Source organism: Stigmatopora argus, chromosome 2 (assembly GCF_051989625.1).
Source record: "Stigmatopora argus isolate UIUO_Sarg chromosome 2, RoL_Sarg_1.0, whole genome shotgun sequence".
NCBI lineage: Eukaryota > Metazoa > Chordata > Actinopteri > Syngnathiformes > Syngnathidae > Stigmatopora > Stigmatopora argus.
Window position 1 is genome coordinate 7,119,031 of NC_135388.1, and position 18,697 is coordinate 7,137,727.

General features: G+C 41.1%; 1 protein-coding gene across 1 annotated transcript; it reads right to left on the reverse strand.

Moving 5' to 3' along the window:
- Window positions 1-1,722: 1,722 nt before the first annotated feature.
- LOC144070646 (RNA polymerase II elongation factor ELL2-like) lies at window positions 1,723-17,566 on the reverse strand. Its single transcript, XM_077595022.1, has 12 exons — window positions 17,288-17,566; window positions 17,016-17,063; window positions 7,947-8,074; window positions 7,052-7,215; window positions 5,567-5,805; window positions 4,487-4,611; window positions 4,206-4,314; window positions 3,612-4,050; window positions 2,846-2,897; window positions 2,163-2,334; window positions 2,024-2,068; window positions 1,723-1,912 (listed from the first exon to the last, which is right to left on the reverse strand). The coding sequence occupies exons 1-12, from the start codon at window positions 17,426-17,428 to the stop codon at window positions 1,802-1,804; spliced, it is 1,773 nt and encodes a 590-aa protein (XP_077451148.1). The 5' UTR covers window positions 17,429-17,566; the 3' UTR covers window positions 1,723-1,801.
- Window positions 17,567-18,697: the final 1,131 nt, after the last annotated feature.

Below are 18,697 nucleotides of genomic sequence, written 5' to 3' on the forward strand. Positions count from 1 at the left end.
ATAGATTTTTAACGTAACATTCATCATTAGGAGGGAGGAAAAAACGGCTATTGTATTTTCACGACTATAAGGCGCACATAAGTCTTAAATTTTCTCCAAAATAGACAGGGCGCCTTATAATCCAGTGCACTTTATATATGGACCAATACTAAAATTGTTATCACGATAAAATAAAATAAATCAGTCAATAGGGTACACCATCCTCTACAGCTCTAACAACTACAGCAAGCAGCCCCCGACTCTACTATTTTCCCCGTAGAAAAAGTACTGCGCAGTGACTGCTGGGATATATAATTCTTTTGTCAATACACCCAATGGATTGTGGCCTGGACATTGACATCAACACAGCTTTACGAAGCGTGGAAGGCAGGGCCGAAAGAGTTACGCTAGCTACTAGCTAGCTACTATTTGCGAATGGATTGTGGCCGCCTGGACGAACGTATAAAACTCGGCGATGACTCATTTGGACATTTGTTCAATTCGGACACAGAAAATGAGGACTTTGATGGATTTGTGGGTGATGATGACGTGAGTACCGTATTTTCTCGATTATAACACGCAGATTTTTGCTATATAATTAATTCCAATAGATGGGGTGTGTGTTATAATCAATAACTAAAATAAATTACAAATTTTCGATCGAAAAAAGCATTGTCAAACTCACTTTGACGCACGGATTTTACGTCATCTCGTAAAGCCGATCGAAAATCGGAAAGCCGAGACCACCACTGCCCCCCTCCAGCCTCGTACTCGTCTCAGTTCACCCTCTCTCAGTTCAGTTTTGGACATTGTACAAGCAACATGGCATCAAAACGAGCAAGTTATACCGCAGCGTTCAAAAGAAAAGTCATCAAAGTGGCAGAGGAATTGGGCAACAGAGAAGCTGGAAGAAAATTCGATATTAGTGAAGCTAACATCCGTGGTTGGAGGAAGAAGAAAGACTCATTATTGAAAGAAAAAGCAACAGCAAAAGCATCAGGACGTGGAAGAAAAGCAATGTTCCCAGAGTTAGAGAAAGAACTTCTTAAAACGATTGCTGAGAGAAGAGCTGCAGGGTGTGCCATCAACACAGTCGAGCTGCGTATCCTCGCCCTGAAAATCATGAAAAAAACCAACAAGGATTCCGGCTTCAAATCGTCTGCATGTTGGTGCTATAAGTTTATGCAACGGCACGACCTATCTGTAAGAAAGAGAACGTCAATTGCTCAAAGGATGCCGGAGGACTACAGGAAATTTTAGGTGCGCACTATATTCGATTACTGCGTTTTTCCAGATGTTTTTGGCCCAAAATTACCTGCATGTTATTTTCGAGTGCGCGTTAAATTCGAGAAAAATATGGTACATTGTAAAATGGACAACCGAACTCAGTTTTGCTTCCGTTGCCTTTTTAAAAATGTGTTTTTAGCGTGTGGGTGTAGCGTGTATGTTTAAGCGGGTGTATGTTTTGCCATGCCTGGCTGCGTCTATAAAAACGGTGCGTCCTTTGTGTGTGTAAAATACAGAAATAGCACTCGTTACTGACAGTGCAGCTAAAAACACAATGCGCCGTATAGTCGTGAATACACGTTTTTTTTAAATTATGGAACAGTCATTTGGTCGATAAAGGGTTAAAGGTCTTACGCGTTAATTTTTGAATCACTATGTACTTTTTTGATCCTGGGTTAAAATGGCTTTAAATAATCGTGGCGGATGCACTTTGTTTCCCTCGTTTGACTATTTTTTTTAAAAAGCTCTTCTAAAAAATACATCTTGGACCAGATATTCATGGAATTGTCCCTGTTGCTCCAAGGGTGAACCGATGCTACGAGGAGGTCCCAGACACGTCGTAGTCCACAATAAGCTGCTTGATGAATGAAAGTTTTTGGTGTAGATATTCACAACGTTTCTTCTCTTCTTGGTAATCGGGAAATTTCTGCGGAAAATCGAGAGACAACCCAAAACAAATGATTGAAGACTAAAATGCTCAACAGGGGAGATGGATAAAGTTTTACTGTAAATTTGAATCCTACACAAAGTCTCTTACCTTTCGATACTTTTTGTATTTTTCTAAAATTTGGTCTTCCATGACCTAAATGAAGTTGAACAGATTTAAAACCAATTAAAATAGCTTGACTCTTAATTGTGTGATGGACTTGATAATAAACACTTGTATGAGGATGCACCTTGTGTTCTTTGGTGCCAGGCGCCATGCTCCTGATCTTGCACCCGAGCTGAACAAACATACGAGTGACGGCGGCGATTCGGGTGTGCAGGTCTTTGTACTCGTCGTACTCTGCGCTGAAATCCTCCTGGTACTGCTGACGTTGCTCTATGCTTGTGATCCTCACATACATGCTGCAAATACATCACACAAACACAGTGAAATTAAGATGAAACATCAAATCCCACTTAAATGCAATGCAGTTGGTTCATTAGAATTTCTGGTTCCCTTCAATTAGTACTCGGCATTTCAATTCCTTGACACATGTAGTATTAATGTAGGAATTCTTTGAATTGACAGATTTGAGTTGATTGTCTTTAAATCTAAAATACCTAAGAAAGCAACACTTTTTCGTATTTAAAATACAGACAAAACAGGGGCTAAAGTCAAACAAAAAGGTAAAAATTCACATCTTTCTTGTACTAATGTGAAACAATAAATAAGAGTGCCCCATTATTCTGTGAAAAATAGAAAAGAACTGCAGCATCATGTTCTTTGCTGTTTTAAAAACACCACATTTCCACAAATAGAAGCCACTCTAATTTATTCTATTTCTTTGACGATGCTTGAGGGCACAATAACATTTTTCTTAAATTGTTTAAAAAAATGACTATGAATTCACAAAAACAAGATATTTACACTTACCATATGTAATCCGGCTTCTCAACTGAGTCCATGTCATTAATGATGTCGCAATCTATGAAAAAAACACACAACAGATTAACGTATTCACATGGGTTTGAAAGTAATAAAGTGCAAAAAAAGTCCACATGGAGCCAGACCGATGAACTTAAGTCTGCAGACATTGGGGAGGTGTCACCTAGGGAAACTAAAGAGCTGTTATTGACTGAGTCAAGAACATAACAGGATAAGAACTCCTGAGAGAGAGAGAGTTTACGGCTGCAAACACACCCATTCTTATGAGATTATTCTGTCCATATGCAAAATAAGGCTACCTGTGTTGATTAGGGACGTCAGTGATGTGGTAAAAAAGCTATTTTGTGGTGGACCTATAAGAGCATAGCATTTTATATATTAATTCCACTTTTTTCATAGTTTGGTTGGACCTGTGGCCTATTCTCAAGAGCAAAATATATTAAAGGAATCATTTTGAATAGAGTAGACTGGCCCAAAAAATGAATAAACATTTCCAACAACTAGCCGCTAGAGGGTAGTCTTGGCTTGGTTTAAGAAGCACTACAAAAGTAAGTTTCGAACATCCATTGATTTCTTTCCCATATGGTCACCCCAAATGCGACTCTGGTGCGACCTATATGTTTTTTTGTGTTTAGTTGAGTAAAACGATTTAAACTTGGGCGTTACATACAGTTATTGTAGTCTGGAAAAAGGTACATGCTCCAGTCACACAGTGAGTTTAAAATAATAATAAAAAATGGGTATTTAGGCTTACTCCCAAGTTTGTGAGGATCAGGTTTGAGATCCAGACTGTCCCCTGACCATCTTTTGTCTTGGCGTTCTTTTAACCGTTCCCGCTCTTTGTCTTTGTGCTTTTTGAACTTTTTCTTCCGCTGCTGCTGAGCGCATTCCGACTGGGGCTGAGGTGCCTCGTGGCTCATGGCTTTGGTTACGTGCCGGTCAGTCTCCGATACGTCAGAGTTATTTGAGGCTTTGAGAGGAGAGTCACGTTGGTAGCTTCCATGACAGCTGCCAATAGGGTTATCAGTTCTTTGGAATTCCGGCTTTGGGGGCAAACTAGGAGATGGAATTGTGGATGCTCCCTTTTTGTTTAAAAGTCCATTCCTAGTTGGCTGCTCTCGTGTTGTGTGATCACTTTGCCTTTGCCTCTTTGCAGATAGAGCTTGGAGACTGTCTGCAGACACCGGACGTTTCTGGAAGATCGGGGAGACATGATTCAGATAGTGTTCTGACTGAGATCAAATCAAATTTACACAGCAAAAACAGTCTTTCGGGGGGAGAAATGATTCAGATAGTGTTCTGACTGAGGTCAAATCAAATTTAAACAGCAAAAACAGTCTTTGCTTACCACAACGGGGTTCTTTGCCAGACTGTGCTGTAGTGTTCTGTCCTCAATTGACTTCTCTGCTGAGGCTTGAGGATTCTTTGAATGGGCCTTCACATGAGGCTGCAACTTCCTGAGAACAGAAGGAAAAGATGAAGAATGGACGGACATAAGAGGCACACTGAAAAAGATAAAGGAAAAGTGAAGACCTCGTAATGGCCAAGTCCTTTGACCATCCGACAAACACGATAGGTGTCGCGGAGTATTACAATAGTAGAGATTTAATGGCCGTCAATCAAACCCACCTCGACAACAACCCACTAACGAGCTGTCGCTCCTCCTCGTTGTAGCCGGGCCAGTCCTTCTGTACGTACTTGTAGAAGTCATCTTTCAGGAGGTAGCTGCTGTCTTTGGGGTTGAATTTAGCCGTCTGAAATACAAGATTACAGCTACACTTGAAAGTTGTTTCAGATTTTATACGAGTAAACATAACTGTCTAAATTTTCCGTCTCATTCTATGCTGTCTCAAGGTTGTTGCACTCATTCTAATGACAGCATTTTGTGGATTTTTTTTTCATCACAGAGACTTAAAACTTTAGCTAATGGGGTGAGACGGTCTGTCTGCGGTTTATTATCTTTTGAGGGAAGTAGACAGAGTGTCCCGAGCCCAAAACAAACATCTGCAAAGATAAGTGCAGCATTACGACAATTACACACAAACACAAGGGGAGCATAAGTTGGTGGGAAAAAAAAACAGGCCACATTTTCTAATCAGGTCTCTTCACTCCCTCTTAATTGTTATTAGTATTTTATTCACATGTTCATGTTAGTTATTTCTATCACAGTCTGACTGAGATTTAAATACATTTAATTATTTCATGTATTGTTTTTCATATTTGATTTTTGGCTGTACCTAAAGAAGTGTCAAGCTAGTACGATATAGCGCATGTGCTAGCCCAAGGTTGTCAGACTCGGGTTGTTTCGCGGGCCGCTTTAACGTCAACTCGATTTCATGTGGGCCGGACCATTTTAGATATCATATTTAGATTTTTTTTCCAATAAATGGATTAAATGAACTGGATTAAAGGGCCTGAGAATTCAGTTTTTAAAAAAAATCTAAAGCAATGTTTATTTTAGCTTTTTTTATATATATTTTTAGATTTTACAAAATGATTTTTGAACTAAAAAATTGATTAAAAAATTACAATTATTGATTTAAAAGGGGGAAAATCAAGAAATTTAATATACATCTATACTCTTCATTTTAATTGGATCTAAAACAGAAAGTCAGCACTCATAATTTACTTTCTCGGGCCACACAAAATGATGCGGCGGGCCAGATTTGGCCCCCGGGCCGCCACTTGGACACGTATGCTAGCCCATACCTCCTCCAATATGGCGCAGAGTTCTGCTTTGTCCCTGGCACCAAGCCGCTCTCTCTCTAGCCACAGCAGAAGCTCTGGCTTTCTGTAGGACTTGAGAGCCAACAGGTGAATGAGGCGCTCCCTGAGGGGCTTGTGGTGGGCCGAAGGCAAACTGCCGCTCCACCGGCTGGGCGCTTTGCAAAAGCCGCCATCTGATGCAGACACAATGGGCGCCCTCTTATGAAACTTGACACTTTTACCTGCGCGCACAATACAGACAAGCTTGATTAATCACCAGGGGATCAACTGCAATGAGCTTTTATGACTGAGGGTCACACTGACATGACGCCTACAGTTTTCCATCCACCTTAAAAACAAAGTCGTTGTAACATGAGTAGCCTGGCCGCTCAATCCAGTTGGACAAAAGAGATTGTTCAACTTGAATAAGAATAATAAATAAAATACAAATCAAGTTGACTTGCCTTTCGGGCCCACATAAACTTAGCTGGCTAACTTAGCTTCTATTGTTTATACAAATCCAAGTGGTTGGATGCATCTTAAGATATGTGTAGTGCTCAACTTAATTTGAGACTTTTAGAATTTCAGTTCAAATGTCACAAATTAAACACTGAGCTGCGTGGTTGGTCAATGTTGATATAGTACCACTACTAAATATAATATTTTTTCTCATATATCATCATCATTTTCGGATTTTTTTCCTGCGACGTGTGTAGCTGGTGGCCATTTTGGGTAGGGCGACCAGTGGATGGAAACTAGATTTCACAGCTTTAGCACGATTTTTCTTCCCCGATGACATCATTTTAGTATCATATCGGTACCAATAGCATTGTTATTATCGGTGTCAGTGAAACACTAGCATTTAATAAACATTTTTTTAACCATCCAGCAGGCAAATTTACAAAAACGGCAGGAGCTGATCATTAAATGAGGTCGCACTGTCTGATTTAGGTCTTCAACTGAAATAATACCTATTATAGTCCAGTATTTCCAAATCCACTGTGCCGTGAGCAATGGCCAGGGCATCAACTTTGCTTATAGCTCATCTGATTACATATTAACCTGAAATTTGAAGGTCACAATGGGGGCTTTTATTTCAACAGCAAAACAGAACGTTGAAAGCTAAAATTGTTAAATATGTGAATCTTCCCCTTAAAATGAACTGACCTGTTTCACAACTGGCAAAGCCTAAATCTGGTCCAAAGTATTTTGAATTTCAACAAGAGTCTGACACAGGGGGTCTAACAGTCCTGCCAGGAAACAATATTGCGCAAATGCACTATGCACTGAAGAAATAAAATAGAAGAAGCTGGCCAGTGTCAACGAGGCACACTTGATTTATATCTTGAGTGATGCTCATGATTTGCAATGTCACATAAAACAATGGAAATGTTATCGCGGGTTAAAAAGCGATTAACTCCACTGGAAGGAGCCGATTTAGAAAATCTTGGAGCTGAAACCGATAAGATTTCAGAGGTGGATACTTACTTGGATGTGTGGCTCCAGGTTTGATCTCAATAGCGGAGCGACTCCAGCTGTCCTTCTCCACCTGAGACACCCTCTCACGTGTCATCTGGTAGGAATCCTCTGTGGCGCACACGGTGATCTTGTCCTGGATGACTCCTTGACCTTGCAGCTGCTCGCGGCCGTCACTGCAAAACCAAAATTGCCACGGAAAAAAACAAACGATGAGCAGAGGAGATTTGAGCCGTCGACGCTGGGAAGACAAAGTCCAGTGAGCGACATCACAGCGGCAGACCACCATGGACTCAACGCCGTGTGGTTTGCGGTGGGCCAGGCCAAGATGGCCGGGGTTAGTTAGTTTATGTTATGTCATAGACTGGATATAGCCTAGCATGCGACGTAGTAAAAAAAGACAAAAGGTTCATAGCAGGATCCAGCCCTGCTGAAAACCTACAGTTTGGCGCCATCAAATTTGTCTCTAAACAGCTGCCTTGCTAAACTCTTCTAGGACAAAAGTCACGAGTTGAGCACAAAAAGACCTGGTCTGCTTCAATTCTACGCATGACCGCAGACTTTTGAGCCTTTCTGTTGGAAATACCTCACTTGTGGGACCAGCTCAAATAAAAACTGTGGAAATTCGATGTTCTCCCTTCCAGAAACAATAAAGTTGTTTGTTCTTTTTCCGGTCACTTACCCTGTTAGAATAATACGAGCACGGGCCTGGAAGCAGAGCTGGTTTAAGATAGCTGTCCTGCAACAGGAGGTAGCAACTCGTACCCAATAAAACAATTCAATGGTACCGAAAAAAAAAAAAAAACGGTATGTTCTGATAGAAAAAGGTTCCTTGCAAAGATGATAGCAGACGGTCCGAGCTAATAATCAAAGAAAATGTAATAAGCGGTGCAATAAGGCGTCCTACCTTGATACATATTGATGGATGCAGTCGAAACTTGCTTGAGGCTGGTCTTTGGGGTCGCTGGATAAGTAGAAGGAAAAAATCCGAAACGCATTGGGTAACTCTACTGTGGGAGCTGGCAGCTTGATGTACTATGAAGGGAAAGAAAAGAACAATGTTGGTGATAAGGAAAGGAGTGGAGACAGTATTTACTACAGCATCACAATGTAAACATAAGACGACTCAGCATTTCTAAAATGTAAAACAAGAGGCACCTCCGCAACCCTTGCGAGGAGGCGCGGTACGCGGTTAGGAGGTCAGCTTCACAGTTCTGTGATTACGGGTTCAATCTCGGACCTGTGGAGTTTGCTTGTTCTCCCCAGGCTTACGTGGGTTTTCACTGGGTACTCCGGATTTCTCCCACATCCCCAAAACATGCACGTTAGGCTGGTCGAACACTCGAAATTGCCCCTAGCTACGAGTGATTGGTTGTTTGTCTTATTGCACCCAGCGATTGGCTGGCCACCGATTCAGGGTGTCACCTGGGATAGTCTCCAGCACCCCCTTGTGAGGATAAGCGGTACAGAAAATGAATGAACAAAAAAAATAAAAAGAGCTTCACTTTGATGTTTTAGCTCCCTCGACAAGTCTTTACTAGCAAGTTTTAAACAATGTGCACTTGTTCAACTTTATAATCATTTTGACTCCTATGAATGTTACATATCACTTGGCTAAAACTGAACAGGTAGCTTATTTTAAGCATGTGACGTAACACTAATGGGACGGTGGACTATTTAACTCTTCAATAGACTTGTTAAGCTTGTGTATGTTAATCCCTGATGTTGTTGTAAGAGCGGTTAGAAATCATAGGACGGTTAAATTCACATCAGTGAAAGACTTACCGTTGAGCTAGCGCTCTTAAACAATTATGTTGCCATGCATAGAAACTGGGGACTTTGAAGAATTTGCACAAAGGTCGGCTTTCTGGGCCTCTAACACGTCATCTGATCTTTACGTCAAACATTCATAAACACTAGGCCTGCCAAAATTTATTGACTAAGTGATTATCAAATTAAACGATAACTAGATAGTCGAGGGATTTGTTAGAGACATTGGTGACCTAAAGATTGTCCAGATTCTACCTCAATTCATCCACTAGCAGGATCAACGATAGTTGTCCAATCCAATTGACCTGGGAGGAGACTCAGTTCACATGGAATGGACGTCTATCACCGGCAATGGCAGTCAATTAGTTACAATTCTTGCCTTAATTTCCAGGAAATTCATTTACCAGTAAGGAACTCACTGTGTGGTACTTAAAGCAACAACATGACTACACAATGTGGGGTTTTTAAAAAAGCCATTACACAAGACTGGGGCTGCAGGACAGTGTTTCGATGGCCACGCAGCTATAAAACTTTTCTGGTCTTGTTAAAAAGCCAGCTTTCTCGCTAACTAGGAGCACATGGCTACACGTGATTTATTTGAAATTGGCCTGTTTTTGTCAGTGAGAAGAGCGTAGGGAGACCCTCAAGGAGAGAATCATCAGACCTTCTTTACAATGACAACTCTCGTAAGATTAGAATATTGTAATATTTAGCCAAAGAAATGTCAAAACAATGGTATAATCAGAAGGCAAGATTGCCAAGGTGTGGAACTCAGAGTATTTCTGCGAAATCAATTCATCAATGGTCAGGATTACAGGACTTGCATAACTGCTTCGTGTGGAAAAAAAAAAGTCCCTTATAACACACTTGTTCCACTTTGCCAAGCACTACTAAAAAAGCACAGCTAATCTTCCCAATGTTACATGAGCATCAATAACAGGTGGACGGAATACCTCGTGTAGTTTACTTCATCAAAATACAGTGGTTCCTCAAAGACCATATGCTATAATGCTAAGCTATTCTGGTAGCTTGCTATCAGTATCATAGATTGTTTAACTTTAGTCGACACTTGCAGTACGAGTGGGAAAATGTTACTTGGAAAAGCATTGTTTGTACTTGGAGAGCATTCATTGCCACACAAGGATTCAATTCGAAAGGACAAAACAAAATGTTCGAAACACAATAACTGTTCAACACTGATGCAGCAATAGTGAAAGTGAAAAAGTCAAATGCTTCCACACTTACGACATTCCTTATCTTTTTGATAGCTCTGTTTCTAGCCAATCGCACCACACTTCAAATTGTTTACTTATTTCTGAAAAAAGTGCATTCGTGGTTAGTGAAAAGAAAACGTGCACTAGCTGAGCATCAGTTTCACTCTGAGTCAAGTCATCATAAAGATCTAACGCTCGACAGGAAAAAGCTGTTCCTGAGGTTATCAAACTGCAAAGTTGATGGAACAAAAACTGTGAGAGACTGCTGTCGGTGCACGGGGCTTATGTTTCCTGCGAGCTGTTGGCTGAATGTGGCGTCGGGGTGTAGAACTCATGCAGCCTATTGTTTCCATATCCTCTGCAGCCTGAGTAATGGCCTTCTGAAAACAGGCCTTCTTTTGTTCCGGCCTCCTGGGCTGCCGAGCCATGGCACGGCCTCGCCTCTGTGGTTTGACAAGAGGAGGAGGGGAGGACAAGGAGCGATTGCCAGACAAACCTGTCGCCACCACCGCTGTCCGTTACCAGCGGGAGGCAAGCCACCCTTGGCTGGATTCAAAATGCTCTCAACCCATGTGTGACTATGTTAATCCCGTTAGAGCAACAGGAGGCTGATCTCCAGCTCCTCTCACTCGAGGGTAATCAGCATTTCTGCCACTCAGAGCAAGGCCAAGGATGGGCTATCTATGACAAAAACACAAACATGTGCAAGAAAGACCGTCTGGCTGCCTCCTCATCCTTGATGCTGTCAAATAAACTCATGCTTTCATTCCACACAAAGGCCGAGAGGTTTACCAAGACCACTGCATGCCAATTGTGTTGATTTGATCCTGCCAAAAAATCCACTGGGATAGGTTTCAGCATACACAAGAAAGTGATGTGGATAAGCAACCCAGAGAATGGATAGATTGGTGGATGGGGGAAAAAATAAATAGAATCATTATCCTCTTTCTTGAACAATTAGAATCATCATTGTCACTACTCATTGCTACCACTGGACGCAAGCGCTAGATTGGGTCACTCGACAAGCAATTACCCATCATGCATATGAGTATACAGAGTTGCTGCTTGAATTGGGAATCTTTGACATTAAGTATTGATGTCCCGATCTGGTACTCGGTATTGACGTCCAATACGGCTATTTTTAGGTATTGGACCGTATTGGATTTGGTCACAAGATCGGTTTCGATCTAGTGATCGCAAACTAACATTCTAGTCAAATCAGAAGTAAAAAAAAAAATAAAAATCTGGGACATCCTTAGCATCAAGCCGATGCAAAATGTATCTAGACAGATATGTCGCAATTGGATACAAAGACTATCTTTAAAGCAATAACTGTTTGATTTCAATTCAATTCCATTTGGAAGAAATGTGATTTGATTTGATGTAAAAGGAAGACATTAAAATTGGATATGATGTGAGAATAAAGTGATAAGAATTTTGATTATTCATCATCAAGGTCCAGGTGCAACATTGAGATATACAAGATCGATAGCCATATATCTACAACGCAAGCATATCAATTGCATTATTTTCAATACTGACATTTACCAGTGAATACAGTCAAGTACCACAAACCAAAGTGACCTAGTTTTGCATCTGTAATCATTTATCTCTATCTTATTATTGACTTTTTGATAACGCTTCAGCCGGCTGGGTCCGCACTCCGTCGCGTGGTGAAATTCACATGCTAGGTGATTAATGCGTCTGCCTCCAGTGGGAGACAGTGCATGTAATCAAGACTGAGCTTGTAATCACCACCCATTTGCAATTTAATAGCGAGACAGCCCCACAAGCCTCAATGCTTGAAGGGAAGAGGAAGTCAGACTGCATCCTTGAGATTTTCCCAAAAGTGATGCCAAGAAGAATTTGTCTGTAGCAGGTGCTCGAGGCCAGACTGTCGACTTCAACAAATTGTGGGTCACCGCGACCCCTCCCCGCACAGCCCCAAAGCAAGGCTACGCATACTCTTGACACATGTGTGCGCTGGGGAAACAAGTGCCATTTTATTCCGCATAAACTTCTACCGTAGACTTTTACATGAAGGAATTAGATTGGACACAGTTCATGTAAGGCGAGATGAAGCGGTTCATCAAAGAGTGAAGTCCTTTTTCTACCATCTTAGTGGCAACTTGTCTCAAAACCTCAAATTTGTCCGCGTAAATATTCAACAACACTGGATATGACTCATAATCTCTTTGTTTTTGAAAACTTATGGATAAGTCCAAAGTCCACCACCATAGCGAGCAGTAACAAAAATTTTATTCTGCCCGATCTCATGGGAAGTTACTTAATTGGCTCTGACTACTAAATAAAAGTGACTGGTATTAAAGAGTCTTAGATTGTGCAATATTTTAGAATTTACCTAGCCGGGGTGTGACTTTTTATACTTTTATATTACTATTTATGTTTTTTTTTAACTGGGAAAACGCATTTTGTGGAGTAGAACCACCAATTTAGTTATATGCAGCTGTGTATGATGACAATGAAGGCTTTTAATTTTGATTTTTTTATTTGATTGTGTGAATAACGCTAAATATGCAAATCAAAATGTTCTTAGAGCTCTGATAATGGATAAAATAAAATTTAAAAATAATGGTTAACTGTGACGTCAGTCATACCCACGGATATTATTGTTGATAGACTCGAACACAGGTGCATTTGATGATAAGCATTAATGTCACAAAAATGAGCGGACAATCTGAGATACTCACATTTGATTGGCTAGTATCATATGCACAATAATGAGATGTTTACATGGACTGAAGCATGTGTCAAAGTGGCGGCCCGTGGGACAAATCTGGCCCGCCACATCATTTTGTATGGCCCGGGAAAGTAAATCATGAGTGCCAACTTTCTGTTTTAGGATCAAATTAAAATGAAGAGTATAGATTTATATTACATTTCCTGATTTTCTCCTTTTTAAAATCAATAATTGTATTTTTTTCTGTGTTTTTATTTCAAAAATCATTTTATAAAATCTAGAAATATATATAAAAAAGCTAAAATAAACAATGTTTTAGATCTATAAATAAATGAATATTCAGGGCTTTTAATCCAGTTCTTTTAATCCATTTATAAAAAAAATAATCTAAATATTATATCTAAAATGGTCCGGCCCACGTGAAATCAAGTTGACGTTAAAGCGGCCCGCGAACCAAGTCTGACACCCTTGGACTAAAGGATGCCACTTCCTAAAAGTACACTTTGTTTCCCCCCCCCCCAATCACTGCACATCTTAATAGTGACATTTTGTTTTGTTTGCAGGCAAGGTTAAGCTATTGGCTGCCAGACGTGAAACAACGTCCATCACTGTCATTGCGACACATTGAAAGACTGCATTAAAAAACACAAACGTAACATTTGAACTTTCCTCTCAATCAAGTTTGTTGGTGTTTTCTTCAAGCTATGTAGCTTACTCAGCACTTCCCGTGATCACCAGCCATGGAAAATGAAAAATTGTCCCCAAGTTGCACAACTTTCTTGAAAAATGTGTTATTCTTGTGTCAGTTTCAGCTCCATTAAATGCACAGCGGGGCTTTTTTGGTATCATGTAAACTCTGCTTGAGGGTAGAGTACATCACATCTGGACTGACTGTAATGTATTAGCACGAGGAAGTCAATTCATTGTGGGTGACAAAACACAGGCCGCATACCCCGGCTCCTTGTTATTCAAATAAAGAGGCAAGGATGTGCGCGCACATGCGCGACACGCACCACATACACACACATAGTCCCCTCGGGGGATTTTGACCGGTCTTGCTGGCTTAAGACCACTGCACAATAGGCCGGGGGTGCGGGACATGAATAAATCATGCCTTTAGCACAAAAACAAGATGCAAACACGCTAAGACAAAATGAAAAGTTGAATGGCTCTTTAACTGGAGCACATCGAAAAATGCAGTACAACAGGTTGCATTATGACCAATATTGCTTCTGAAAGACAGCAGAAAAATATATTGTTATCTACTCTACTAATATGAGGCAGACGACAATATAGAGAAAGCGGACGTTGTCCGGCTTATTGAAAGTCCTGTAATTAGCTCTAAACATTCATTTGGTTAATGACTGTGTTTAGAAAGCTATCACTAGAAGAGCGAAGGATGGAATACGATGAGATACAACTGACAGGTCCCCAATTGTGAAAGAAGTCCAGCAGAACGTTGAAGGTCCTGGAAGACGTATAATAAGGACTATGTCCCCCTCAATAAGTGAGATTAAGAAATTGTTAGGAAAAAAAGTAAAATTAAAATGCCAAAAAACTGAAATCAGCGTTCCGCAGGAAAATTAGCAAAGCCTTCTCTCGCCCACCATCCTTTTGGATACAAAAATGGAAGAAAAAAAAGTAGCATGGCAAGAGAAATATTCTCAGTTGACTAAAAGCGACAGAGGAGTAACTTTTGCCTTTTGTTCAATCTGCTGTGTGCATAACTCAATCAGCCACGACGGTACAAATGTTTCGAAACATGACAAACCATTGCAGCACAATGAATATAGGAGAATTTTCCTGGGTTCAAATCCAGGTCGGTCCACCTGTGTGGAGTTTGCATGTTCTCCCCGGGCCTGTGTGGGTTTCCTCCGGGTAGTCCGGTTTCCTCCCACATTCCAAAGACATGCATGGTAGGCTGATTGGACACTCTAAATTGCCCCCAGGTAGGAGTTTGCGTGTCCGGCCGTTTGGTCGCCGGTCTTTTGGTCGCCGGTCTTTTGGTCGCCGGACTTTTGGTCGCCGGACTTTTGGTCGCCGGACTTTTGGTCGCCGGACTTTTGGTCGCCGGACTTTTGGTCGCCGGACTTTTGGTCGCCGGACTTTTGGTCGCCGGACTTTTGGTCGCCGGACTTTTGGTCGCCGGACTTTTGGTCGCCGGACTTTTGGTCGCCGGACTTTTGGTCGCCGGACTTTTGGTCGCCGGACTTTTGGTCGCCGGACTTTTGGTCGCCGGACTTTTGGTCGCCGGACTTTTGGTCGCGGTCTTTTGGTCGCCCGGACCCAAACAACAGGCGACCAAAATACTGGCGACAAAACAAGGTAAAACAACACGGTCTACGCATCAATAAAAGCCAACAATGAACCTGAGCAGTTTCACTGAGCGGACGTGTGAGTGTATAAGAGTTTGTATGTACATGAGTTGTCCCCTTAGGAAGGGACGTCAGTCAGGGTCTTAACAAGTTCTCCAACAAAAAACAAAAGTCCGGGAAATTTGGAGCTTTTCTTTAGCCTAATAATAAATAGGGCATTAAGTATGACTAAATAATAATTTGCAGTTTGTATTTAGGGAATTTGAGCAACGATTTAAATGGTAACTACCAATAAACTTCCGGGCGACCAAAAGACCGGCAACCAAACGACCGAGTACCAGAGTTTGAGTGCGAATGGTTGTCGGTCTCCTTGTGCCTTAGACTGGGAGGATAGACAGCGAATTATCAAAATGGATTGGACATTGAGCGCCATCAAAGGCCGCCAATACATTAAATGAGCTATTTAAAAAGGTTGTTAAATCATAAACGTTTGCTGATGAAAAACTCAATGATAGACACACTGCTATTAAAACGTATAGTAATATTCACAGACGTGAAGACATCAACACCTGCTCCAACGTCTCTCACTTTGTTAGCGTTGGCAGGCAAAACGAGTTACAGGTCTTGTCCCGACAGGAAGGTTGCAATCTGTAGCTATTTCCCACCAGTCTGTGCAATTAGCATGGACTGAAAAGTAAAATATTCCCAAGGGTCATAGCGGTAGCTAGCTGTTCCTGACGGCACGCAGTCTACACACAGATATCATCTGGTGCCGGTTGCTGTAGATTTTGGATAATATCGGTTAAAAAAAAAAAGGTTTCTAACCAAGGATAAAAAAATGTGCACGGGATTAAGTTACCGAATGAAAAGCGGGCCAGTTTACGTCATTTGGCAAATGAATGCTTCTGATTCCACTTTTGACTCTGCATGTGAAAGTGTCCCTCGCACCACCCGCTGTCGCTTCGCGGCCCCCATCCTGACCCAGTGACCTGTAAGCCTTTATGTGCTGGAAGCGTGAGACCATGTTATGGATCATAAAAGCACATAAGAGAATAATCGACTCTCACGGCAAAATCATGGAGAAAAGTGGCCAGGATCCGATTTCAAATTGTAATTGAAGACATTTTCTCCTGATGGGTAGGGCAGCATCTATTATTTTTTATGTATATTCTTCAACAATAATTGACTCGTGGTTAAAAAAAACAAAAATGCCTGGAAACCCAGCAGGTTTATAAAGTATCGGGGGAAATCCTGCATAAAAATGATGTACAGAAGCAGAAAAAAAACAGAAATGAGCATGAACAGACTTTTTTTCTAAAGGAAAGACAAGATCTTTATCATGTGCATAAAATACATAATTTCACTTCCCTTGTGTAATGGCATATAACAATAAATGGCTAGTATTTCTTGGAAATGGCCTCCTGACACTGAAGCAGACATTTGATCAAAGATGGTATTAATTTAGCCAACCAAATGTGAGTATCTCTAATTAGTCTCCTTTTCATGTTATGTCATTAATACTCATTAGCATTTGTACCTGTGCACAAGACCATTAGTGTTTATTTGTACAAGTGTTTTAATTATACTTGAGTTTCTACATGAGAAGAGGTCTAAGAAATCTGTAAATTGCATATTTAAACATTTTAATCCATCTTTTGTATAGTAAATGTCATTTGGTATTGTATTGTGCTTTAAGAGATCACTTATGAAAGTGATGTATTCATTTATTATAAGTTTTGGATACTAATTGATTCTAAATTGTTGCTGTATTAGTGACAAATGAGTCATTTCATTCTTTTTGTATAGGAATTGAGGACCAATTCAAATTGATCAAGAAAAAAAAAAGTATGCACGCCAAATAACCGAGTTAGACTTATTTAAAAGGCCAGTGCATCTGAATTAAAGGGCTGTCCTAAACCACGGAGGAATTTGATGACAATTGCGATAATTTAAATGGAAAATAAGCACGTACTCACCCCTTGATTCCCCTCGAAACAAATAGACGGCTCATTTGGTAAATTAGCCTGCGGTGAAAGAGGGGAAAAAATACGCATTTTTAAATGAGTGCGTGTGCATAAACCTAGTCTGTCATTTGATATTTTTAAGCTAAATTAAAGCAGGCAATTCTAGCGCATGACACATCAACAAAAGCACGGGAGAATGCGATAGAAACGTGAGTGAAAATTAAGCCAGGAAACCAAGTTTGAACAAGTTTCCGAGTGGTTCGGTCGGGACGCGACACAGGTACCTTGAGGTTCTGGTAAGCCTCCAAAGCTCGAATGGCGGTGTCGGTGAGTTTGACGTGGTGAAGCGTCCTGTGGGGCCCGTTTTTGTGGTTGATTTTCCCGCACGACAGCCCGTAACGGCGGTCCGGGCCGAGCGATGCCATCGCCGGCTGTCCACCCCCGATCGGAGTAGGCTTGCCGATATTAAAAGCTGCCTTGGCTTCTCGCGGCGCTCCGAGCGACTGACGTCATGTGACGTCACAAAGTGGGCGGAGCTATGATGACGACACCCATTTTCGCACGCGCTTGACTTCTTGCCTTCTTTTATCTGCTTGACTTCCAGCAGCTGGGCTAATTGTGCTCGTGTATTCATTAGATCAAAAAGTATGAAAAAGTTGAAGGTAAGTTCATTCATTCATTTTCTGAACCGCTTATCCTCACAAGGGTCGCAGGGGGTGCTGGAGCCTACCTATCCCAGATGACTTCAGGGACACCCTCAATTGGTGGCCAGCCAATCGCAGGGCACGACAAGACTGACAAACATTCATGCACACTCATACGTAAGGGCAATTTAGAGAGTCCAACCAACCAAACATGCAAGTTTTACCCAGAGAAAACCCATGCAAACCCAGAGAACATGCAAACTCCACACAGACTGACCTGGATTCAAACCTAGGACACCAGAATTGTGAGCCCAACGCACTAACCACTTGTACGCTGTTCCTCCCCAAAAGGAGTAATGTTGCTAATTCATTTATCTTAAGTTGTTGCTAAAAAAACACCACCAAAAATATCATTTAATGCTTAATATATACGCCACTCACAATTATTTTATTGATTTATTTTACTTCCATGCGATTGGCTGGCCATCATTTCCATCTGACATAGCTTCATGAGGATAAACTTTACATTAAAACAAAGACTATTTTATTCATATGTGGAGACGCAATAATTCTAATTTTATTTTAAAGAAGGGCAACAAGATGAAACAAAGAGCATTAAAGAGGTACTGTAGGTAAACCCAACAGTACCCCAATGTGGGTCAGTCCTATAATCTGCACCAGAAAAGATTACGCTGAGGTGTTAATGGCTTTAGTTATTGTCATTTTGTCAAACTCTCCTCCAGTGTCTCATTGGTAAGACTCAGTCAACAAAATGACCAAACAGGAGCCCTTAAAAAAATAAACACTTAAATGCAATAGTAATTCAAATCGTGCACCTTATTTGATCAATGAATCAATAAAAAAAGACTTGGTGTTACATTTCGCTATGTCACCGGCCTATAATATGAGCGAGCCAAAAGACAGGGAGAAAGTGCAAAAGGGACAGTGGCAGTAGCCAAAGCAGGGGAGTCTGACAAGCATAAGCCTATTTAGCTAATTTCTTAAGCTGCTGCGTGAATGAACGCACGTAACAGAAGGAGGAGGTTACTG